At 36.4% G+C, this 22,035-nt stretch overlaps 4 protein-coding genes across 15 annotated transcripts; 3 read left to right on the forward strand and 1 right to left on the reverse strand.

Annotated features, from left to right (window-relative positions):
- Positions 1-3,006: 3,006 nt before the first annotated feature.
- LOC117212623 (aldose 1-epimerase-like) lies at positions 3,007-6,939 on the reverse strand. Of its 5 annotated transcripts, XM_033457560.1 has the most exons (6): positions 6,660-6,722; positions 5,837-5,873; positions 4,368-4,576; positions 3,849-4,219; positions 3,306-3,731; positions 3,007-3,174 (listed from the first exon to the last, which is right to left on the reverse strand). In XM_033457560.1, exons 2-6 carry the CDS (start codon positions 5,854-5,856, stop codon positions 3,094-3,096), a joined length of 1,107 nt encoding a protein of 368 aa, XP_033313451.1. In that variant the 5' UTR covers positions 5,857-5,873; positions 6,660-6,722; the 3' UTR covers positions 3,007-3,093. The 5 variants fall into 5 exon arrangements, with proteins under 5 accessions (XP_033313451.1, XP_033313449.1, XP_033313448.1 ...); XM_033457558.1 differs by lacking the exons at positions 5,837-5,873; positions 6,660-6,722 and adding an exon at positions 6,777-6,939; XM_033457557.1 differs by lacking the exon at positions 5,837-5,873 and having other exon boundaries at positions 6,660-6,939.
- A 155-nt stretch (positions 6,940-7,094) lies between these two features.
- Positions 7,095-15,255, forward strand: LOC117212622 (choline/ethanolamine kinase). Of its 4 annotated transcripts, XM_033457553.1 has the most exons (7): positions 7,095-7,868; positions 10,249-10,375; positions 10,709-10,821; positions 11,417-11,896; positions 11,997-12,243; positions 14,526-14,690; positions 14,848-15,157. In XM_033457553.1, exons 3-7 carry the CDS (start codon positions 10,709-10,711, stop codon positions 14,962-14,964), a joined length of 1,122 nt encoding a protein of 373 aa, XP_033313444.1. In that variant the 5' UTR covers positions 7,095-7,868; positions 10,249-10,375; the 3' UTR covers positions 14,965-15,157. The 4 variants fall into 4 exon arrangements, with proteins under 4 accessions (XP_033313444.1, XP_033313442.1, XP_033313446.1 ...); XM_033457551.1 differs by lacking the exon at positions 10,249-10,375 and having other exon boundaries at positions 7,800-7,868; positions 14,848-15,255; XM_033457555.1 differs by lacking the exon at positions 7,095-7,868 and having other exon boundaries at positions 10,156-10,375.
- Positions 15,256-16,577: 1,322 nt separating this feature from the next.
- On the forward strand, positions 16,578-20,225 carry LOC117212621 (kanadaptin). Of its 2 annotated transcripts, XM_033457550.1 has the most exons (7): positions 16,578-17,542; positions 17,636-17,910; positions 17,988-18,130; positions 18,744-18,904; positions 18,987-19,361; positions 19,436-19,844; positions 20,160-20,225. In XM_033457550.1, exons 1-6 carry the CDS (start codon positions 16,799-16,801, stop codon positions 19,814-19,816), a joined length of 2,079 nt encoding a protein of 692 aa, XP_033313441.1. In that variant the 5' UTR covers positions 16,578-16,798; the 3' UTR covers positions 19,817-19,844; positions 20,160-20,225. The 2 variants fall into 2 exon arrangements, with proteins under 2 accessions (XP_033313441.1, XP_033313440.1); XM_033457549.1 differs by lacking the exon at positions 20,160-20,225 and having other exon boundaries at positions 19,436-19,967.
- LOC117212624 lies at positions 20,170-21,902 on the forward strand. 4 transcript variants are annotated; one of them, XM_033457563.1, is made up of 6 exons: positions 20,170-20,260; positions 20,594-20,670; positions 21,039-21,182; positions 21,250-21,356; positions 21,429-21,555; positions 21,640-21,902. In XM_033457563.1, exons 2-6 carry the CDS (start codon positions 20,622-20,624, stop codon positions 21,720-21,722), a joined length of 510 nt encoding a protein of 169 aa, XP_033313454.1. In that variant the 5' UTR covers positions 20,170-20,260; positions 20,594-20,621; the 3' UTR covers positions 21,723-21,902. The 4 variants fall into 4 exon arrangements, with proteins under 4 accessions (XP_033313454.1, XP_033313455.1, XP_033313452.1 ...); XM_033457564.1 differs by lacking the exon at positions 20,170-20,260 and having other exon boundaries at positions 20,383-20,670; XM_033457561.1 differs by lacking the exons at positions 20,170-20,260; positions 20,594-20,670 and adding an exon at positions 20,678-20,757.
- Positions 21,903-22,035: the final 133 nt, after the last annotated feature.

Consider the following 22,035-nt stretch of genomic DNA (forward strand, 5'->3'; position numbering starts at 1 on the left):
CCCCCCTTCCTTGTCCTAATCGTCTTCCCATTTTTTACGCACCCCTGCTTTACGCAAAATTCTTTCTACAAAATACTCATTTTCTAAATATTGCAATCCCGTTATCTGCACTTTATAGGAAATTGCATTGCAAAATTTTAGTTGTTCACCGATGTAAGAAGAGACTGTACAACGTTATTCTTATTGATTATGCATTTAGTGAACAGAGAAATTCGAATATAAGGGCAAATTGTAGGAAATAACCTTTACTAATTGAACAAAACTTTCCGTGATAGTTTTCTTACAAAACTAATGTACGATGGATCACGATATAGATGGTCAAAATCGATACTGGATATACAAAACGACGCTAACTGTTGTACCGTATTTATTTTAAATACATAGTAGTTTTAAACGAATTTTCGCGAGTTATCAAGGTAACCGGTACTCTTTGAAAAACCACCATTACGCAACTAATAAAAGATAACAAGAAAGGATCGTTAACGTTAAAATAACAGTTATATCCTCGAGCAAATGTATATCTCGTCCGAATTATCGTTTTATGGATGTGTAACGTATTAGCTAACTGCTTGTATTAAGGCTGCCACGAAAGATAGATGAATTCAATTACGAGATCACGATTAATCACTTGTCAATATAAGCAAGCCTTCTTCGATTGGTTGACAAATTTTTCGTCATCAAGATTTAAGCGATGAAAAAACTGTATTAATAAATAAGTACTCGAAGAGAATGTTATAGTTAGATTACATATAATCACGCGTATTTGTCTTGCACTTCCCGATAACGCGATTTTTCCAAACACTTACAAATCCGCAATCGAAACAAACATAGTGATGCATAAAACTAGTCAAGTAGAATCCTTTAGTATTCTATTAATGAAACCAAATTTGCGCATAGAGTTATAAATATTGTACTTGTACAAAATAGTTTAGGATTTATTTTGTGCAATGATCGAAATAACGTTAAAGATACGATGAGATAGCTTTAAGTTAATGTCACGAGAATAATTTCGCAATATGAAAACAAGTGTGCAGTATGCGCGAGCAAAAACTACGGGATTATCGTAGACGAAATGAGGAACGGAGTGATACGCGAGTCTATCGAGTGCATATTAATCTGTGTACGTATACACACGAATATGTATATCGTCATACTACACTTGTTCGTGCACTCGCGTTTCCAAACTTCATCTCTCAACTCATCCAAAATTTTTTGTGCGAACGTACGTAACTTTACAATGGAAAAGTGCCAGCGACGTTGAATATACTGTGTGTAAATCGGTAATGAATCTGTAATTGAAGATAAAGTGTACGTTTGAATGTAAACAAATACGCATAATACAGCTCATTGGATGTATCTCTATAATCTAGTATATTTGAATGTATCTCTAATCTATAATAGAAAAGTATCGTAAGTTACTTATACCATTCACTTTGAAAGTTCGCACTCTGTTAAAAATCAAGAAACAGTGTGCGTTTTGTTTTCGAAACTACATAGAACTTGTCATTGATGCATCGTTTGAGCGAATACGAAATATTTTATTGAAAATTAAGGAACCGTAAGACGTATTGAAAAGTTACAAATTCCGCGCGTAAATATTGCACACATCTATTCTGTATGAAAACATACATATTTTCCATAAATGTCAAATCAAGTTCATTAATTTACTTTGAAACTTTTAATAGATTACAGCGAGAAATAAATGACTTATAAAACTACCAATGCATATATATGTATATGTGCGTAATTATGTTTTAAGGACTATCGCGTGGAATCACAAGGGATATGTTTACTCAACGATAATTGAAAACAGACAGATAATCTCGTGCAATATAAGTACAAATGAAATGAAAAACTACCAAATTTTTATTTTTAGTGATTGATAACTATATTTTTTTTTTAATATCACAGTTAATATCGAAGTTTAATCCACGAAAAATGTTAAATATATTAAATAATAAATAACTGACGTACACTGACGACATGAAAACTCTAAAATCAGTTTCATTACATCATCATTCATTACATCGTATTGACTGTGTCTCCATCGTCTCCGTCGTCGTAAGTGCGTACGTACTGGCTTATTCTCACTTATTAACCTACAATCATACATTTTGCACCAATATGTTGTCATATTTGTTTTCCCGCTTTCCCATACCGTTAACCATTTTCTATTCATTTAATCGTTAAAAGATATCAATGAGTATCAGTCTACGCCGCGTCATTAATAATATGTCCTCTTTAAAGTTTACAAAAAATTATAGTTTGATACTTTAGAATTTAGAATCTCGTCACGTCTGATAGCATCAATATCATAGTGTTGTAACAAGTAAATATTTTACGTAAACATTTACAGCAATTTGTGCAAGTGCGACAAGGTCGTTTATTTAAACGTTGTTAAACGTTCGATATCAGAAAGTCAAGTCGATCGACTTATATACATACATGACCTATGCGTATAAAACTTAGCAAGTATACATATGTCAGGCAGGAACGTATAATATAACCTCTTTTCTCGAAGCTGTAAAAGGTAAGAAAACTAAAAGCAAAATATCGAAATACAATAATCCACACCGTGTATCAATATGACCATTTCATTAAAATCATTATCACAACACCGTGTATCAATATGACCATTGCATTAAAATCATTATCACAAATTTCATTATGACAGCCAACGAGATAAATTATAAATATAAAAGAATGGCAAAATGTATATTCAACGTGTGTTTTTATTACAGATGATGTTTTTTATTAATAGACTTTCCTTTACTCAAAAATTGCTATCTATCCCTATTGCTGTTATTGGATATTATTTAGAAGGGTTTATATCCTGCCGTTATACACCTCCAACTGCACCAGTAATAGAGCAACGCGAAGAAAGATTATTAGCTAATATGAATTCTATGTCTGATGAAAAAAGTCATTCTCCGTTGGAAATTAATCTTCCACCCTCCTTGTCTGTATAATTATTTATATAATTTAAGTATGTATTAGGAAAGAATGTAATGCATAACATAATTTTATTCCAATGATTAGAACATAATAGTCAAAATACAATTGTATCATATACAGAGAATAAGTATGTATTTTTTATGCTACTACTCCAAACTTGTATATAACAGTATGACGATAAAGCTGTCCAGGTTCAAGTATGCTGTTTGGAAAATTTTTCTGTAAGTAATAAAGCAAAGATATTAACTTGAAATGATATATCAAAGTGTAGATTTAGTTTGTTTACCATTTTTTAGTCATTTATAACTGAAAAATATCATTTGGCCTTAAACCTTAATTCTCACACTTACTTGATTGACTGCATCCGGATAATTTTGTGTTTCTAAACAGAATGCACCATGTTTGAAGTATGTGGTTCCGTTTTTCCCCCTAATACCCGGGGTCTGGCGTTCGGGTAAAAAGTTGGCTGTATAAAATTGCACTCCAGGCTGATTCGAAAAAACTTGTAAATATCTTCCAGAAGTAGGATGTAAAACTTTGGCAACGAGGTTTCTTTCGTTTGCGGTATCGTTTACTCTTAAACAAAAATTATAATCGTATCCACCACCTGGTACTTTGTCAATGACATCTCCGAGTATGGTTGAGTTTCTCAAGTCCATCACGGTACCGAGGACCGATCGTATTTCTCCAGTAGGAATACTTTCTGTGTCGGTGACTGTCCAATGATCCGCATTTAAAGTAAACTGATGTTTGTATAGTTCGCTTGCGTTACCATTCTGAAATGTATCCAATTAAAGCTAATTACAATGAAAATCAGAATATACGAAAAGAAACAAATCTTGTCATCGGAGGCATAAAACATGATAAATTTCTAAACTGATTGATTTACGAACATGACCAGCTAGATTGAAGTAACTATGATTAGTCAAGTTAATAGGAGTAGCTTTGGTGACGAAAACTTTCATCTCGATGCGTAACTCTCCATCGATGGTTAATTGAAAAGTGACCGAAGCTATTGCATCTCCAGGATAACCTTCGTCACCGTCCTCGCTTAGCAAAGAAAGTACAAGCTGGTTATACTGAATAGCGGCATTCCATATTTTCGAACTCCATCCTTTAAAGCCACCGTGAAGACTATTTTGTCCTGCATTCTTAGATACATGATACTTTCTCCCGTTCAATGTGAATTCTCCATTTTTTATACGGTTCGCGACTCTTCCTATCGTCGCACCAAAATACGGTTTATAAACCGTGGACAAGTAATCTACAAAAGAAATCGCTCGAAAGGAAAAAGAAAAGAATGAAAGAGTGAACAAATATGTATGTATATTATTTGAAATCAAAGGTTAATATTAAAATCCATTACGCGAATGAATCAAATATGTATACAAACGCAAAAAATTGCCCTATACCTTCTACTTTATCGAAACCTAAAACGACGTCTGCTATTCTTCCATCTTTGTCTGGAGTTCTAATAGATGTTATTGTTGCGCCGTACGTTACGATGTCCACCTCCTGACCCGCGTTATTTTTTAAAGTGTACTTCTCAATGCTTTGACCATCGACAGATCCCCATTTTGTACAAGATATTAATTGTTCACCATTCGAATCCATAATCGATCTAATCGGTACGGAAATTATGTGTACGAAACATCGATTGCAATATTTATATTTATATAATGCACGCACGCACGCACGCACGGAGGCTAAAGTTCGTCTTAATGGAAATAAAATTATTGCCATTTTTTGTTTTCTATCAGTGATAATTCTAATCATTCTCCGATTTCAATATTTATTTAAATTACCATAGAAAAGAACATTGCCAAGGCATAAACCGCCCACTCTACTATACGATAAGCTCCGATGGGAACAATTGTTATTGATATTAGTTAATAACAATTGTTCTTATCAGATCATAAACAAATTGCGTTTGTTACGTAAAAACCGAAGACATAAATAGACCGAAAGAAGACAGGAGAAACAAAATTGTAAAGCTAATTCCGACGTCCGGATGCTATTCTAAAATCGTGGAAATCATAATAGATTAGAGATCTCTCAATCTGTAATTAGTTTATTAAAATATTGTTACTTGTTTCAAAATAACTTAATTAAAATAATTCATTCATTCAAGTTCGTGTTTCTTTCTGTATTCTTTCTAGATCATTCGTTAATTATTCAAGTTTGCTTAATCCAAAACTCATAAACAGTGGCAGAGTACTTTAGCACTCCACGGGCAACGATCCAGTCTGAAATTCCTCAAGTCTCTGAACGGCCACGCAACACTATTTGATAGCTTTCAATGCTCAGAATCCGAAAACACAACTCTTAACTTTAGGAATTCAGTGAACGTTTTTAGAGTATTTGACAGCTTGCTTTGACGCTAAGCTGCGACGAAGCAGTAAACGTAAACAAAATTTTGATTACCGCGACTGCAACCGTTTACATCTACTGCCATGTCTCGTTGGACAAGCTATATACATATGTACTACCTGGTATTACATATACATACAAACGTACATATATACATATATGTATAGTTAACGCACGCTCTTTAAAAAGAGAATGCGATTCAACATTATACAAATTATTTATAGTTTTTATATTCTTATCCTTAAAGTTAAAGGTAATGGTGATCTTACATAAATAACAAACAAGCTGTTATTGCCACACAACGAGAAAATTGCATGATGACAGCAGTATGGCAGCACTGTAACCAACTTATTCAACAAAGCACTAAAAATCTCTCTCTAAATGTCTCTCGTCACGATGTTCATATAAGTACACGTCGCGCGTACCTCCTATCTTTTTGTCATTGGATGATTATATTTTCTTTCATTGAGATTAAAAACAATTAAGATAAAATAAATGATCATATATTTACCTCTCAACTGGAACATACATACGTAACTTATATGATTCTGAAAGAAAAGAAAGAAAAGAAAGAAAAAAGAATCAGAAAAAGAATTTATCTAATCTGTTTTGATTATGTGGTAAACCCGACCGATCGTAGTATATCTGCGATATCTTAACGTAAGAATTTTCTCTATCTACATGTTAAGATTCTAAAATCTTTTTAGTAAATAATTTCAATTTCCTTCGAGTATTCTCATTGCATTCGTCATATTCGTCGAAACGGGGAAATAAAAACGAAATTTTTCGGATAGCCTAGTAGCCTGGACGGAACAAAATTTACGTGTCCTCTCGATATATCGAGTAACTTAATAGTGTGTTGTTATCATCGTTTGTTTTCGATGGCCTCATCAAAAATAAATTGTTATTCGAGATAACATGTATTTTGCTTTCTACATATTGAAGTTGCAATTACAGGACAAAATAGCGAAACGAGATAGAAAGGAGTTTTGTTCAAAAAAAGTTCACTTTTGAACTGAATTATGATATATATATATATATATATATCATATATTCAGTATATATATGATATATATATATATCATAATTATATATAAGTAATTATATATAAGTATATATATATATATATATATATATATATATGATATATATATATATATACATATCAACATTTAAATGTATTTACATGTACGTACATATATGTTGTTGCAACAGTTTGACGAACGAATTTGCTTAGATATACACAGATAGAGTTCGTTTTTGTTTCGACTTTTTTTCTTTGTGTTTCATGTGATAAATACATATGCATGTATAACAGAAACACTAATATATACCTTTTGGCTGTATACGATGCAGCGTGCTGACAATAACGTTTCGAAATTTCGAAATTATATTAATTCAAAAACAGAAGAGCGGAACGGAGGTTCTTGCCAAATTTCGTCCAAGCTTACTTGCGCTGACAACTGATGATTATTTCTGTTTCTCGTAGTGTTCACAGTTTTGGACCCTGTACTCGAATTCTTCGTATTATTTCACCAACAAGTCGGAATTGTTCCTCAAGACAAAATAAAATGTTACAGCTGAGTTCATAGAAAGCAAATTCAGCTTAGGCACGAATGGTGTAAACAAGCGCTCTTATATATATAATACTTCCTCTGTGGATAATGAAATTGTACATCGCAGTGGCGCTACCATCGTTCAAACGTAAAAGAGAAGTAGGAACGTAGGAGAAATCTAGATACTATTGGTCATCTATAATGCGTATATTACGCGTCGAAGCTTTTTCCTTGAATTGTGTCGCATATTTGTGTCAATTTGTGCACGAGTTGGAGTTATATGCGCGAACGAGTTATTTGTTCTTTGTTTTGTAAATGTGTTCTAGTGTATTTGAAACAAGAGTCACGTAAAAAGAATAAATACGTGAACAGAGTACGCCTGTTTGTTTGTAGCCGATTTGTGAACGTCTATAAAATTGTAAATCTTCTTTTATATAGTTTTATATACAATAGGAATAAACATATTTTTACATTGTCAGTGTAATCATTGTCGATTACGATTTTTTTCAAATATTAATAAAATATAAGTAAATCGAGTCGATCGATCATCGTCCCAGGTTTTGTACGTGGCAGTGTAAGCGAGACGGAGATTCAACCAATCATCGAAATCGAAATCAAAGGAAAAGCAGTGTTGGAAGCGGCAGAGAATTTCTACCAACACAGTACCTAGAATTTTGTTTTTCTTAAACGCACATCTCTCTCTTTTTCTACCTTTGCCCCCTCCTGTTTTCCCTCCCCCTTGTTTTAATGGTACCCGTGCCCCGTATCTGATAGCGTGCCACGATTAGTTCTAACATCAGTTTCGTTCTACGTTCATGAAACATTAAACACCAAGTGCTAAATAGCTAAGTGTCAACGTTCAAGCAGAATTAAGCCGTTAAAAAAGACGTGCGTAGAAGTAGTGGGAGTTGACCATTTATGCAAGATTTATCGACGCTGCAAATTTTTCGAGTAACAACAATCGATAAGATGGGTCTGGGAAACAAGGTGTGTATATAATATCTACAATTCTAACAATTATGCTTGTGCCAACATGTGATTTTTAGTGTTCTCTTTGCTGTTGTTTTACACAATGTTCGAATTCGATGCTATAAAGGTCTAGATAACCTTTACATATAGGCAAAACCAACATTTCATACAATTACAAACTCTTTTTCCCTTTCACAAACCTTTTTTATCGCGGCAAATTTTTTCACGTATCCATTGCATCAGCATTTGTCGAAATTCAATGACACGCAGGACCGGTTTTATCTTTATCGTAGACTGTAGATAAATATAATCGCAGCACTGTGAATACATTATGCACGTCGAGATGTATGTAGTTAATAATTGAATTTTTCAATAAATGTATAACGAATAGGGAAACTATAGGAACTAACTAGGAAAACTTGAGATAAAATACGAAACTTTAAGAAGCAAAACGGTGACATTATGTATTTTAGACTGTTGATTGTAGACATATCAGCGATGTATCATTAAGGAGGTAAAACAGGTATTTAATCGATTTTGTAAGCGACTAAATAACTCGTAGACATCGTGCTTTTTTTTTTATCGATCATGTCCATATATCGTCATTGAATTGAAAACGGTGATTATTATAGTACAGATTTCGTATGTAAGCATCTTGTCGAATAATTATATAGCTGTTCGCAGTATAGATGCGGGTATGTAATAAGTCTAGCGTAGTGAACGTTTCTTTACGAGGTGATGGCTGTGACGGTCGTGAAGCGAGTGAGGAACGTTATGTCGAATTCTGGCGGTTGGTGTTACCAACGGGAAATAACATTTTAGCAATCGTTCATCATTGTGATCGCTCGATCTATCGATAAAGACGGGATGACTGTGATACGTTCTAATTATTTGTTGTCAATGCGTTTTATTATAAAGGTGCTTGAAATTATCTTCGAGAAGAAGGGGCTGAGAAGATTATCGTGATTGACCGTATTTAAAGAAAGAGATGGAAATACATGTGACAATTTGTTTCCGTAGATAAAGAAACGTGCATTCGAATTTAGTATTCGGCCTTCTACTATTTTCTTTCTCCTTTTTTCTTCCACATTTTTCTTCTCTGCCTTATAATACAACAGCTGGTCAGCTATGTCGTAACATGATACGATCGTTCAAGTTAAATGGGATGGATTACTAATCATTTCTGTTCGACACATTGCATTGGGTGATTCGCGCATTTCGAAGCGTTTTAGAATATTAAATTTGATCCCTAAATCTAGTACGATTGTCTACTATCGCTTATCTAGTATCACTATCAGGGTCACTGTGGTGCTTCTAACGAACAATAATTCCTTTTATCTTGAACTTTAACAGCTCACTGATTGCGTTCAATGATTATATAATCGAAAGGTGCTAATTGTAAGAAAAGTTTCCGAAAGCAGTTCTATCTGACGATTAAGCCGATTAAATTTACATCGATACGAGACACGATGCTGGCAACGATCATAACTATCATAACTACTACGTTATCATTATATTATTATAGTCGAGTATATTTTTTATTTGTAAAGAGAAATGAGAATAAAGGTATGTGTAGATGGCAAGATCGCAAACGACAGATAACTGTAACGTAGTAATAAACTTGTATTTAATTTCGTTAAGCTGAGACTTTTCGCGAAGTTTAACGTGTTTCTAAAATTGGTCGTGCTATTTGTCCCCTGTCTTACTACGCGCACGAAATGATCAAATATTTCCGCATAGATAGGTATTTCCGTTATTCATACACGCGTACACTTGTTTGTTTAACATGAAAAAAAGATTAATTGGGGAAATTACAATGAGTTGTCTATCTGTAGACCTGATATCGAATGTAATTTTTACTATGCTAACAATGAATAATTATTTAAAATACGAAGCAAGCCGATTCAGATGGAAAGTTGGAAAGTGAAATTGAAACGTTTGTTGTAACAATTGCTCGCTCGGTAAAATTTATCATGCCGCATGGCGCCGTTTCTCGTCCCGTCCACCGATCAACTCGTGAAACAAGCTATTTAACACCATCGAATAACCCGTCTGCCGATATATGTACATTGTACGTATACATGAAAAGATGAAACGGTCGCGTAAAATATAGTATCTGTTTATCGATCCTGTTTCTTTTCCGCCTCGCGTGTTTAATACCAGATGTATGTATCTCGTATGTTGTGTCGGTCGCAGTGCAGCAGGAAGAAATGACCGCGTAGCAAGTACATAAGTACATACTCGCACGTAGGACGAAATATCGATCGTTATTTTCGCGCAAGTCTCGCAACGACCTGCACACCGTCGGTGATGGCAGTAATGATGCGATACACTTGCTCGATGCGTTTGCACATCCAGTTTTGTATCGCGACAATAGGAACGGATCCACCTGTTTCAGAATCGTGTCGCGCCTGCTGTATCCCATCGAAACGGCGCGTTTCACGAATTTAGATCTTCGAGGGGCGTGTTCCACCTTGGAAGGAGAACAACGGGAGAAAAAAGAAAAAGGACGATCCTTGTTGTGGGTACGGTGCAGTGAACGTACGAGAAGAAACGACGTTAGAACGATTAGTAGATTCGTTCGGTCTTTGATTTTCATATTTAATGGCTAACGTTCGGTCGATCATACCAGAGCATTTATTCAAGGATAAACGAGATAAAGCGTAAAACAGGGGAACAGAGTTCCCCTAAACGTATGTTTACGTAAAATGTACATTTTACGTAGTAGGTGTATCGTTAATTGGTCAGTCCGCCGTGAAATGCTATTTATTAGACGTATTTCGAAATCGTTATTGTTAAGCATTCGTTGCATCGACTATAGACGATGATTCAGCTTTGTTCTGTCTCTTTTATATCAGATGTCCGAAGAGAATCCAGAGATGCGGGAAATGGCAGCGCGCATATGCCGCGATTACCTCCACGGAGTTTGGAAACACGTTACCGCGGAGAACATGACATTGAAACGTATCAGGTTAGTATTGACGTTGAATATATTACATTTCACAGTATTCCACAGTATCACTTTCGACGACCGATGATACTCTTTCAATTCGCGTTTACTTTTCATTTCGCATTCTTCGATATCGACTTCTTAGTTCTCTGGTGTTTGCACGATTTCCTCTTGTAATCTACTCGCATGTACGATTCAAAGGGGAAAATCTGAGACAAAGGGGAGACTCTGACCGATCGTAAAGTAAAGCGTCAAGCAGATAATACGCTGTGCCGCAATCGTAAGCCAGACGAAACGTCGATCAACCGTTTCTCAAATCGAAACTGTGTTGCAGTTGCATATGTAGAATATGCATCTTTCCACAACACTACATAAGTATTACGCACAATATGTATATTGTATATTCGTGTTCGTTTCACAATACCAATAAATACGTGTATACATACACGTAATATAAATATACATATTGAAATATACATATTACGTGATAGTGTGCCAGTAACCTGTATTGTATGTGCTTGTGAGAAAATGTGTTGATCAGTGGTAAGAATGATTGGCGAAGGATGCGCATGATACGAATATTCTAAATACGAGGATATTATTCGATATTTTACAGCGGCGGATTAAGCAATTGGTTGTACAATGTCCAGTTACCCGATGGAACTGTTCCGATTCGAGGCGAACCACGACAAGTCTTATTGCGACTGTACGGTCAGATACACGGGGAAAGAGCTTTGGAAGGGCTGATCACCGAATCGGTCATATTCACGTTACTGTCGGAAAGACGACTCGGACCCAAGTTACACGGTATATTTCCCGGTGGTCGAATAGAAGAATACATACCGGCGAGACCGTTGCTTACCGATGAATTGGCGGATCCGATTTTAAGTTGCATGATTGCCGAAAAAATGGCCCAGATACATAGCATGCAGGTTCCGATAAGCAAAGAACCAACTTGGCTTTGGGATACTATGACCAAATGGTTGGACACGACCACCGACATATTAGAAAATATCGAGGACGTCGATGCTCGACATTTGAAAAACGTCAACGCGATACGAGCGATCGACCTAGATCACGAGATCAAGTGGTTCAGGTGAGGAAACGGGGGAAAGGAGAGGCTGCAGAATCGACGAAACGTAGTAGCAATTTAGTACACTGTAGTTTGTATTAACGGTAAGGAACCTATTTTTCAGATCTCTCGCAACCCGACATAAATATCCAGTTGTTTTTTGTCACAACGATATGCAAGAGGGTAATATATTGCTACGGCAAAATACACGGAAACCAGAACTAGTTCTTATCGACTTTGAATATTGCTCTTATAATTATCGAGCATTCGACATAGCAAATCATTTCGTGGAATGGCAGTACGATTATACAGCAGCGGAATATCCTTTCTTTCATGAACGCGCAGCATCTGGTCCTACAAAAGAGCAAAAGGTAAATGTTGGAGTATTTCATCTTTCGAAACATTTACAAAGAAAGAATCATGGTAAGATCGTCGCGTTTTCTTATCCTTCGTTCCGTCGTTCAACTTGTCTTGCGCCCTCATGGAGACGAACAAACGAATTACATACATACAAAATCCCCCCAGGGATCCCCTGTTACCGTTACCCCGCACTTGTTACATGATTACACAATTTTACTCCATCGGTCGATACATTTTTTAATCGGTTACATATACATACATATATCGATAGCGATACCTTGCAACTGCGTCCATTTGAACGATGACACATACATACTTAACGCATTTCAAAAAACAAACAGAAACCGAGAAATGTATTCGTTCGAAATTCTACGTCGACTTTGAACAATGATCGAATCAAATCGTAAAATATTCGTATGCATTGCGAAAGAAAGGATCGGTTCCATTTATAATTTTATAATTTTTTCCTCGCACCGTCGACAAATAACTAGAGTGAAAATAGAAGGCAATCGTGTTTTGTCAACCAAAATTGAGATTAACATAGACAAATAAAATTCCCTTTGTCCCATATTTGACTTCGCCGCCGTCGCTGTAATTTTCACCGTTACCGTCAAAGTCGCTACCACTGCCACTGCCACTGCCACTGCCACTGCCACTGCCACTGCCACTGCCACTGCCACTGCCACTGCCACTGCCACTGCCACTGCCACTGCCACTGCCACTGCCCACTGCCACTGCCCACTGCCACTGCCACTGCCACTGCCACTGCCACTGCCACTGCCCACTGCCACTGCCACTGCCACTGCCACTGCCACTGCTCACTGCTCACTGCTCACTGCTCACTGCTCACTGCCCACTGCCCACTGCCCACTGCCCACTGCCCACTGCCCACTGCCCACTGCCCACTGCCCACTGCCACTGCCACTGCCACTGCCACTGCCACTGCCACTGCCACTGCCACCGCCACCGCCACCGCCACCGCCACCGCCACCGCCACCGCCACCGCCACCGCCACTGCCCACCGCCACTGCCCACCGCCACTGCCCACTGCCACTGCCACTGCCACTGCCACTGCCCACTGCCCACTGCCCACTGCCCACTGCCCACTGCCCACTGCCCACTGCCACTGCCACTGCCACTGCCACTGCCACTGCCACTGCCACTGCAACTGCCACTGCCACTGCCACTGCCATTGCAACTGCCACTGCCACTGCCCACTGCCACCGCCACCGCCACCGCCACTGCCCACTGCCACTGCCACTGCCACTGCCACTGCCACTGCCACTGCAACTGCCACTGCCACTGCCACTGCCCACTGCCCACTGCCCACTGCCACTGCAACTGCCACTGCCACTATCACCATTGTTGTCGCCGCTGTCGCCGTCGTTCCACCCAATTCCCTTATTAACTTGTTTCTTCTTCTCTATCTTTTCCCCGCTTTTCCTTCATTATCTTTGAGGTTGACAAATTAAAAGCGCAAGACCAAGTTCGATCGTATGCGATGCATACGTATACCTATATCTACTCGGTCAAGCGAGTTCAAGAGTTATCGAGAGCAGATCGAGGAGCTGGTTGGCGTGTGTTGCGTGTGTATATATTAGTTTCACAGGACCACGATTCGGTGAGACAAGGCTGATGCCTGCCTGATCGGCTAATCGGAAATCGGAATAACGGGGATGGCAATATCGATCTGTGCCACTGCTATGCTATGGATCCCGTCTCGCACAGTACGTTGTGGAACCAGAACGACCGGTGCCATCACCCACCTTTGCAACATCAGTCCCGTACCTGCGCATCTACGACTCTAGAGTACTTCTACACGCACTCTCGATAGTCGATCCATAATCTACATTACTCGATAAATGTACAGTGTCTTATGGGTGGTAAAATCGCGTTATTTCCAATTAAGACACTTCTCTCACCGCATTTAAATATCCGTCTACCGTATTCAATTAGAGTGTCCCTATGAACGCATGTTTATTCCGATTGCAATTGACTCGATTTCTCAAACCGTTTAAATCTACGTACCACTTTCGAGCTACTTTTCACTGTAGATGTCTTCTCTTTACAGAAAAGCTTTTAAACTTTATCCTGTATTTCGGACATACATACATATATAAATGTATATATGTATACATATTTACATACGTATAGGTATATTTTTGGCTCGCGTATGTATATATGTCTATATATACATATATGTATACCACCTTCTATCTGTTCAAATTCATCTTTCAATTACTTTCGATAAACGATCGTATTGTACGTTTAGCAATTTTATATTCTTTGACAGCTCAACTTTATAAGAAGTTACTTAAGAACAGTCGGCAAAGAAGGATCACCGGAAGAGGAACGAATCATGATGGAAATCAAGATATTCTCTTTGGCTAGTCACTTATTTTGGGGTCTTTGGAGTATCGTCAACGCCAAATTATCAGAAATTCCATTTGGCTATTGGGTATGCTCACGACACGGTGTATCCGTATTTTATGCTTTTCTCTCGTTACTTTTATTCCAAACATTGTCTACATACACTTATCTACGTGCTCGTGCTCATTACCTTTGCTCTTTTGCCTATCTTCTCCAATCATTTCCTTCTATTTCCATTGTTGCAGGATTATGCAGTTTCCAGATTAAAAAATTACCAGTATTTAAAAGAGAAGATTATGGCTTCTGGAGGATCGCCGACGATAGACAACGATGATACTGCTGAAAAAATAACCGTAGATTGAACAAATCGAGCGCATGATCGTTACGACGAAGACTGTTTCCTTTCTGCAACGTAACGTGACAAATAAAAGTTTACCTACCATATTTTCATGCGCTCGTAATTACGTATCTTGTCAGAATCACGATTTACCGTTGTTTCGTGATACATGTTTGCGGTTTTCAACAAAAAGAAGAAAAGAGAAAAGAAGAGCGAAAGGAAAAAGCCGGAACAAAGCAAGATGTGAAAGCCAACGTGTAGACAAGTGGAAGAATGACGAGCAACGCATTGAACGCATGCACGCAAGTGGCCGAGACAGAGGCAACGCGAGAGAAGTAGAGAGTGAAGGGGGGGGGGGGAGAGTGAGCACGAGGGAATAGGAATGAAGGGAAGGGGTTAGGCTGTTAAGAAACGTGAAAAGAGAAAAAAGGGAGAGAGAAAGGAAAGAAACGAGACGATGCCTTACTACTACGATAGACTTGCCTACGCAAACTATCACGTGCAATTTCGTTTCGTTTCGTTTCGTGTCGTTTTCATTCTCGATGGATACCATCGCGACTACTATGCGGATACCATCGCGACTACCATGTGGATACCATGGCGACGTGTGATTAATTAATATGACCGAAAGAATCGTCTCCCAGTTTCTCATAATGTACTCCCTTCGCCCTATAAAAGCAGTATGGGGACTACGCAAATAGAAAAGGATCTCTCCCGTGGACAACCCTGGCTTACGAATTACAAATGTGATATAAGATAAGAAATGCGTATGATATCGTCCTGACGTCTTAAACTTTTCAGGGAAATGCTGCTCAACTTTCAAGTCAGCTATCGATATTTTTAGTCGGATACTGGAAATCAAAAGGATCGAGTATTCCTACCGTTTATAATTACATTATACATATATACACATATACGTGCATATACGCATACATACGTACGTGTACATGTATAAGTATGTACGCATGTATGTATGTACGTAGATGATTTGTACATAACTACGATTTTGTTGTACCTGGGACGAATCATTATTAGAATTGAAATAGGAAACTTTGTACGCTTAACGTGTTAAACAGCCAAATCGTACTTTCGATCGCGTCTCGCGTATATATGTATATATATATGTACTTAATTGCGTTTGTATCGGATTTTCTTTGCACGAGCTAAGAACATTCATGCTAAAAAACGAAAGCATACATAGTAAATAAACTGATCATCGTTATTGAACGTATGTATCTGCGACAAGTGCTGATATCAAGATATTATTGTTCATCGGTATTTTTCTTCGTGATTATCCAATGATATTTGCGTTTTATTTCTAATTCTTCCACACCGTGATATCGCGTATTTTTCATTAGTGCGACATGTTTCTCGGTTCAACAAAAAACAATATTTTAATAAAGTTGAAAGAAACTATTTCCATTCTTTTCGTTCTTATCATCCTTTTCCTCAAATACTAATAAATAATTCTGCAGAAAAACAAATATCTGTAATTTCTTTCGATGAAAATAGAGTTCATAATTATATCGTGATGTACATATCTGCATACATTTCATATTATATTACATATGTCGTATTTCATTTTCTTTTATCTCCGTAAGTTGGCAATCGTTGTATACAATGCCATTTTCACGACTCACGCATGCAGCGTGCACCTCGAGTTTTTAGTTAATACGTATACAAGGTTAGTTGAGATTATTGCATGTACAGTCAGTTGAGGTTATATAAACGAACGTTGACGTTGACTGGTGTCGGTTTAAAGTTAATTGAAAGAAGTTTTAATTTCTTCCCGGAAACTGACAACTGTCTACAACGTTTAATATTGGCCTTCTATTTCTTTCTTACAAACGATAAAAACTATGGAAACTACGTCACACAACCTTATGCCCAACATTCATTTCAACAATGATGAAAGCAATATACAAGTTGAAGTAAACAATGAAGAAATACTGCCTACTACTAACATCTCTAATTCTTCCGATACATCGGAAAATAGCATAGAGCTTGCAGCTTCGACGAAAGAATATTCAACAAATGACTTGTCTAAAGGTCTCAATGATGTTGATAATATTGCAACTTTCAAGAAACCGACTGTATTAATTGGTCCAAAACGTTCTTGTCCGACATATAAAAGTTCCAAAAGCTCAGAGCGTGATATAAAATCTCAAAAACATTCGCAAGATCAACCTTTCCCGTATGTAGAACCATCTTGGGGAGGAAAGCCGGAAGGGAATTATATGATGGAAGTACTCAAATCTGGAATGATCATCGAGACAATTTCACTCAACGAACAAAATTTCTATCTTGTTGGGCGTTTACCTTTGTGCCATTTATCTCTTGTTCATCCTACTATTTCAAGATATCATGCAGTTTTACAATACAGATCTGAACAAAACAAAGAAAACGATAAAGGTTTCTATGTATACGATCTAGGAAGTACTCATGGTACTTTTTGGAATGGGAACCGCATAAAACCTAATGTTTACGTAAGGATACAAGGAGGTCATATGCTCAGATTTGGTTGCAGCCAGAGAAAGTACATTTTACAAGCTCCACCAGGAGACCAAGAAGAGGAATCTCCGTATAGCTTAACAGAGTTAAAGGTACTCCTTCTTTTATCCAAACATTGTTCCTTTCATATGCGACTAATGCAGTTATTTTTCAAGCAAATATAAGATGAAACGAAAATATTCTAGGGAATGAGAGCGTCCCAGTTGGAAAAACAGTGCATGGAAGACAAAGGTAAAGCATCCATCGAAGAAAAGGAAAGTGAAGGCATTGATTGGGGAATGGGAGAAGATGCAGACGAAGAAACAGATCTTCAAGAAAATCCCTATGCTTCTATTACGGATGACGATTTAGTTTTAGAAGATCCCAAGAAAACTCTTAGAGGATGGTTTGAAAGAGAAGGATATGACCTCCATTATCAAACAGAAGAAAAGGGATTTGGACAGTTTTTGTGTTGGGTAGAGTAAGTATTTTCATATATATGAAGACAATGTGAAAGAAATATATGATACGATTAGCTTAATCTCGTGAAAAATTTAGTCTCCCCACTGAAGATATCGTCGGACATTCGACGAGAGCAGAAGCCCTTGTAAAAGGTAAAAAGAAAGAAGCAGTTGTACAATGCGCATTAGAAGCTTGCAAAATTTTAGATAAATATGGATTATTAAGGCAAGCAAATCACGGTAAGAATAATGTTTATAAAATTCTCTATAATGAACATTATCTTCTGTTTTCATACTTATACCGTTATATTTTGTACTCATATCTATACTTAATACTGTTGTACACAACATTGTTCGGGGCTTTCGGGCAGAAACCTTCGACCTTTTGCCAGCAATGCAATTAGCTTTTTCAGCATCTAAATATGCATTGAAGCTGATGTCTGTGATGGTGGTGGTCCCTCTCTATAACAAGATACCTGCATTCATGTACTGGAACGGTGATGTTCATGTTCCAGTTCATCGGTGTTGCTGAATTAGACGGCGCTATTAATTGCTCAGCTGATTGACTAAAAAAATGCGAGGATCGTGTTCCAGATTGTGTTCACATGAAAACCGGACAAAGTCCAAACAATATGAACAAGGACATCGGTTTCCACCTGAACCCAATCTGGAACACGCTCTTCGCATCTTTTAAATTAGACGAGCTCCGGTACTTGAACACAGATGCCTCTTTACTAATTAACTTTATCGTCTTGTAAAAATAAACCGTTTTGTTTAACGGTCGGTTATTGTAAAAGAGAATTTTATTTTATTTTTTTATTTATTTAGAATTTATTTATACATGTATGTATAGAAGCAAGAAAAAGGAAAACGAGGAATTGGGAAGCAGAAGATTATTATGACTCGGACGAAGACAATTTTTTGGATAGAACAGGCTCTATAGAAAGGAAGCGTGAACAGAGAATGAGATTAGCTGGAAAATTGGAAGAAAAAGCAGAAACGTATGATTCCTTGGTAAGTCGAAGCAAGTACTTCACTAATTTCGCAACTTTCAATCAACATTTAAATAAAAATGTCGTTGGTATTATTATTTTAGCTCGAAAAACATAAGCAAGTTACAAAACGAATATCACAGTTGTCAACTTCGATTGAAAATTGGCAGAGTGCTAGTAGTGCGAAGAATGATACGACCGAAGAAGATGCGTTAGACGCTTTTATGTCAAGTCTAAGTTCGTTTGCTTTAACTAAAAGTGACATTGCTAAGATGAAGTTGGAATTACAAAATCTTCGAAAAGAAGAGGCAAGTTTGATTAAACTGTTAAACTTGACACAGCCTGCAAATTTACCAGCTCTTTCTTACCACGATACTATGGATCAAAATATTAGTCAGGCTAAAGCAGTCGCGCATCTTATGCAAAACGCACCAGTAGAACGAAAGAAAATTTATAACTCCTTACTTTGCGGCAAAAAGGTAAGTAAATATTTACTTTGTCCGCATTTAATCTGCCCACAATACTCTACTACCTTTATGGAATGTTTATGTAGGTGAAACAAACAAAGCAGTATGTAACTACCAATACTGAATTACTTGAATCAAATGCAAATTCCGATACAAATACAGCAGCAGCTGTAGAAGAAGTGGATAGTGACGACGATGATGAATCAATTTCAAATCCATCCCATGATTCATTATGTAAGGAAAATTTTAAATTGCAACTCTCTAATACCACTATTAAAAACGAATCTTCCGAGAAACACGAGGAGCAGCAAAAGCATAACATCCAAATGACGAAAAAACATCGACGGGAACAAAGAAAAATGTACTGCGATCAAGACATACATGCAGATAATTATTCCATGTGGATTCCGCCATCGGATCAAGCAGGTGATGGAAAGACAAGTCTTAACGAGAAATATGGTTATTAAGGAAAAGTTGTTCTACCAATATTTATATGTAATTATATGTATTAATTGTCTAATATATGTGTTGTAAAATTGTTGAATTTTTTATACGTTATTACCGTGTAATATATGATATTGTAAATACTATACTGTACAATATTTATTGCCAAGTTACCATATGATGATTACTAAATACGTTATTATATTATAATTTATTACATACGTGTGCTTTTGTAATTAATATCATGTATACATATATGTGTAGTATCAAAGGTACTATGTATATACAAATTAACATGAATGAGGTTACATTTCAATGTATCGATCGACTGTTTGTACCGACTATTTGTATCGTTTACGTTTCTAGTGACATTTGGAATATTTTGGATATTTTCGATCGTGATCACGGACGTTGTGTTTGTTCACACGGACGGGGTGTTGTGAATGAATAACCGGATTCAAAAACAGGTAAAATAGAAGAATAAAGAAAATAGTTACAACTGTTTTTGCTTCTTCTATTCTGATATTTGTGAAAATTTTGAAAATTAACCTTTTTTTATATCGAAATGATACATGTACATTTAGTACATCAAGTTAAATATACGTGAAATTATAAACAACGATAGCCGTTTTACCATGTTTTATTAGATAAAATCTATATAAACATAAGATATAACTGAACAGTGATTGGCATGTTCTCATATTATAAACCAATAGATTGCATATTCGCTTTATTTTAATATTTATCAAATATATTTGTGGTTTGTGATTTATTAACATTAACAGTTTTTAAAATCATAGGTGTCGCATTATTTAGAAGAGACAGAAAATGGATTATTTCGTTGGAGAAATATTTGAAATCTCTTATTTTAAAACAGGTATGTATATTTGTGAAATAGATATGAAACATAACCTAGATCAACAAGTCCAAATTTCACTTCTTACGATGTACATATTCTTACAAAGTAAGCCGAACATGTTATTTATTTTCATTTAATTGAAAATGACAGCGATTTTTTTATCTAAACGTAATATCTCTTATTATGCTATATATGCTAAATATGCTATATCGTTAAGATGTATCAAATTATTAATCAAAATTGATAATTACCAACTAGATAGCGTTATGTTTTAAGATGTCGTTGCACGAATTCCTTTTAAGACATTGAAACACTGAAAAATATTTAATTCAAAGTAATTTAATTTAATTTAATTTAATTTAATTACATCTTGACAATCGATACAGTATGGAGTACTATCGCATCCGTTGGATGGTATATAATTGGAATTACAATCTGCATTTGGTGGGCATCTCCGTACATTTTGGAAAAATATGCGAATTGGAAGTTGAGAAAGAATGAACAGGAATATGCAGCAAAATATCATAAGAGTAAATATCATAAGATGGCTATGTCATATTCGTCAAAAGTACTTGCCTAATTTTATTATATGTTTAGATCCGGATCTGTTGCAAGAAAGGCTCATAGGTTTAGAAGCTTCACGACAAAAAATGCAAGAGGAATATTATCAGAAATGTATGTTGGCAGAAGAGGAAAGGACAGAGGTAAATTGCGAATCTTAACTTGAAATGCACCAACATGGATTTAGAATATATGTGTATTATTTTGTTTTCCAGCAGAAAGGAAATGCAAAAGGAATACCAAAATTAATCTTAGACAATAATGTCATAGGCGATAGACCAGGAAAGAAGAACAACGATTCACCACCTTTTACAGAGAAGAAACACAAATCTATAAGGGAGGGTAAATACACACGTGGAAAATAATGATTTTAAAATAATGATATCGATCGATAGCGTTAATTCTGACATTCTCCGACCATTACAGGATACAACCCATTAATGGGCGACGGTTCTAGAGGATATCGACCCCCTAAGCGCACTTGTTGCGGAAAGGGTAGTTGCGGGTAATTACATGTAAGCGTAAAAACTAATATAATTTTATTTTGTATTCATAATTCTCAATAAGAATACTTGAAAAAAGAAAATCGTTTGTTTACGAACGAAATTTTGTAAATAATTATCGATCGTTGTCTTCTGTTACAATAAAACTATAAATTTCTAAATATATCCGATATAATGTTTAAATTACCTGAAGCTCTAAGATTATTTTGGACTCATATATTATTTCGTTTAACTTGAGCTCTAGCTTGTTAAATGTAAGGGGAAATAGGATAAGAGGAAGTAAATGTTTGTTTTTTCCTTTAAATCTTCATGAATTACT

This window comes from Bombus bifarius, unplaced genomic scaffold (assembly GCF_011952205.1).
Source record: "Bombus bifarius isolate JDL3187 unplaced genomic scaffold, Bbif_JDL3187 scf7180000008334, whole genome shotgun sequence".
Taxonomy (NCBI): Eukaryota; Metazoa; Arthropoda; class Insecta; order Hymenoptera; family Apidae; genus Bombus; species Bombus bifarius.

Coding starts and splice junctions, on each gene's coding strand:
- LOC117212623 (XM_033457556.1), bottom strand. CDS start 5,641: ATGCAATTTTCTCGTTGTGTGGCAATAACAGCTTGTTTGTTATTTAT. Junction 4,220..4,367: donor AGGTTTCGATAAAGTAGAAG/GTATAGGGCAAT, acceptor TTTCTTTTGTAG/ATTACTTGTCCACGGTTTAT. Junction 3,175..3,305: donor ATCCGGATGCAGTCAATCAA/GTAAGTGTGAGA, acceptor TATTACTTACAG/AAAAATTTTCCAAACAGCAT.
- LOC117212622 (XM_033457551.1), top strand. CDS start 7,800: ATGCAAGATTTATCGACGCTGCAAATTTTTCGAGTAACAACAATCGAT. Junction 7,869..10,708: donor AGATGGGTCTGGGAAACAAG/GTGTGTATATAA, acceptor CTTTTATATCAG/ATGTCCGAAGAGAATCCAGA. Junction 14,691..14,847: donor AAATTCCATTTGGCTATTGG/GTATGCTCACGA, acceptor CCATTGTTGCAG/GATTATGCAGTTTCCAGATT.
- LOC117212621 (XM_033457550.1), top strand. CDS start 16,799: ATGGAAACTACGTCACACAACCTTATGCCCAACATTCATTTCAACAAT. Junction 18,905..18,986: donor CAGAAACGTATGATTCCTTG/GTAAGTCGAAGC, acceptor TTATTATTTTAG/CTCGAAAAACATAAGCAAGT. Junction 19,362..19,435: donor CCTTACTTTGCGGCAAAAAG/GTAAGTAAATAT, acceptor ATGTTTATGTAG/GTGAAACAAACAAAGCAGTA.
- LOC117212624 (XM_033457561.1), top strand. CDS start 20,694: ATGAAACATAACCTAGATCAACAAGTCCAAATTTCACTTCTTACGATG. Junction 20,758..21,038: donor GATGTACATATTCTTACAAA/GTAAGCCGAACA, acceptor CAATCGATACAG/TATGGAGTACTATCGCATCC. Junction 21,556..21,639: donor ACACAAATCTATAAGGGAGG/GTAAATACACAC, acceptor CGACCATTACAG/GATACAACCCATTAATGGGC.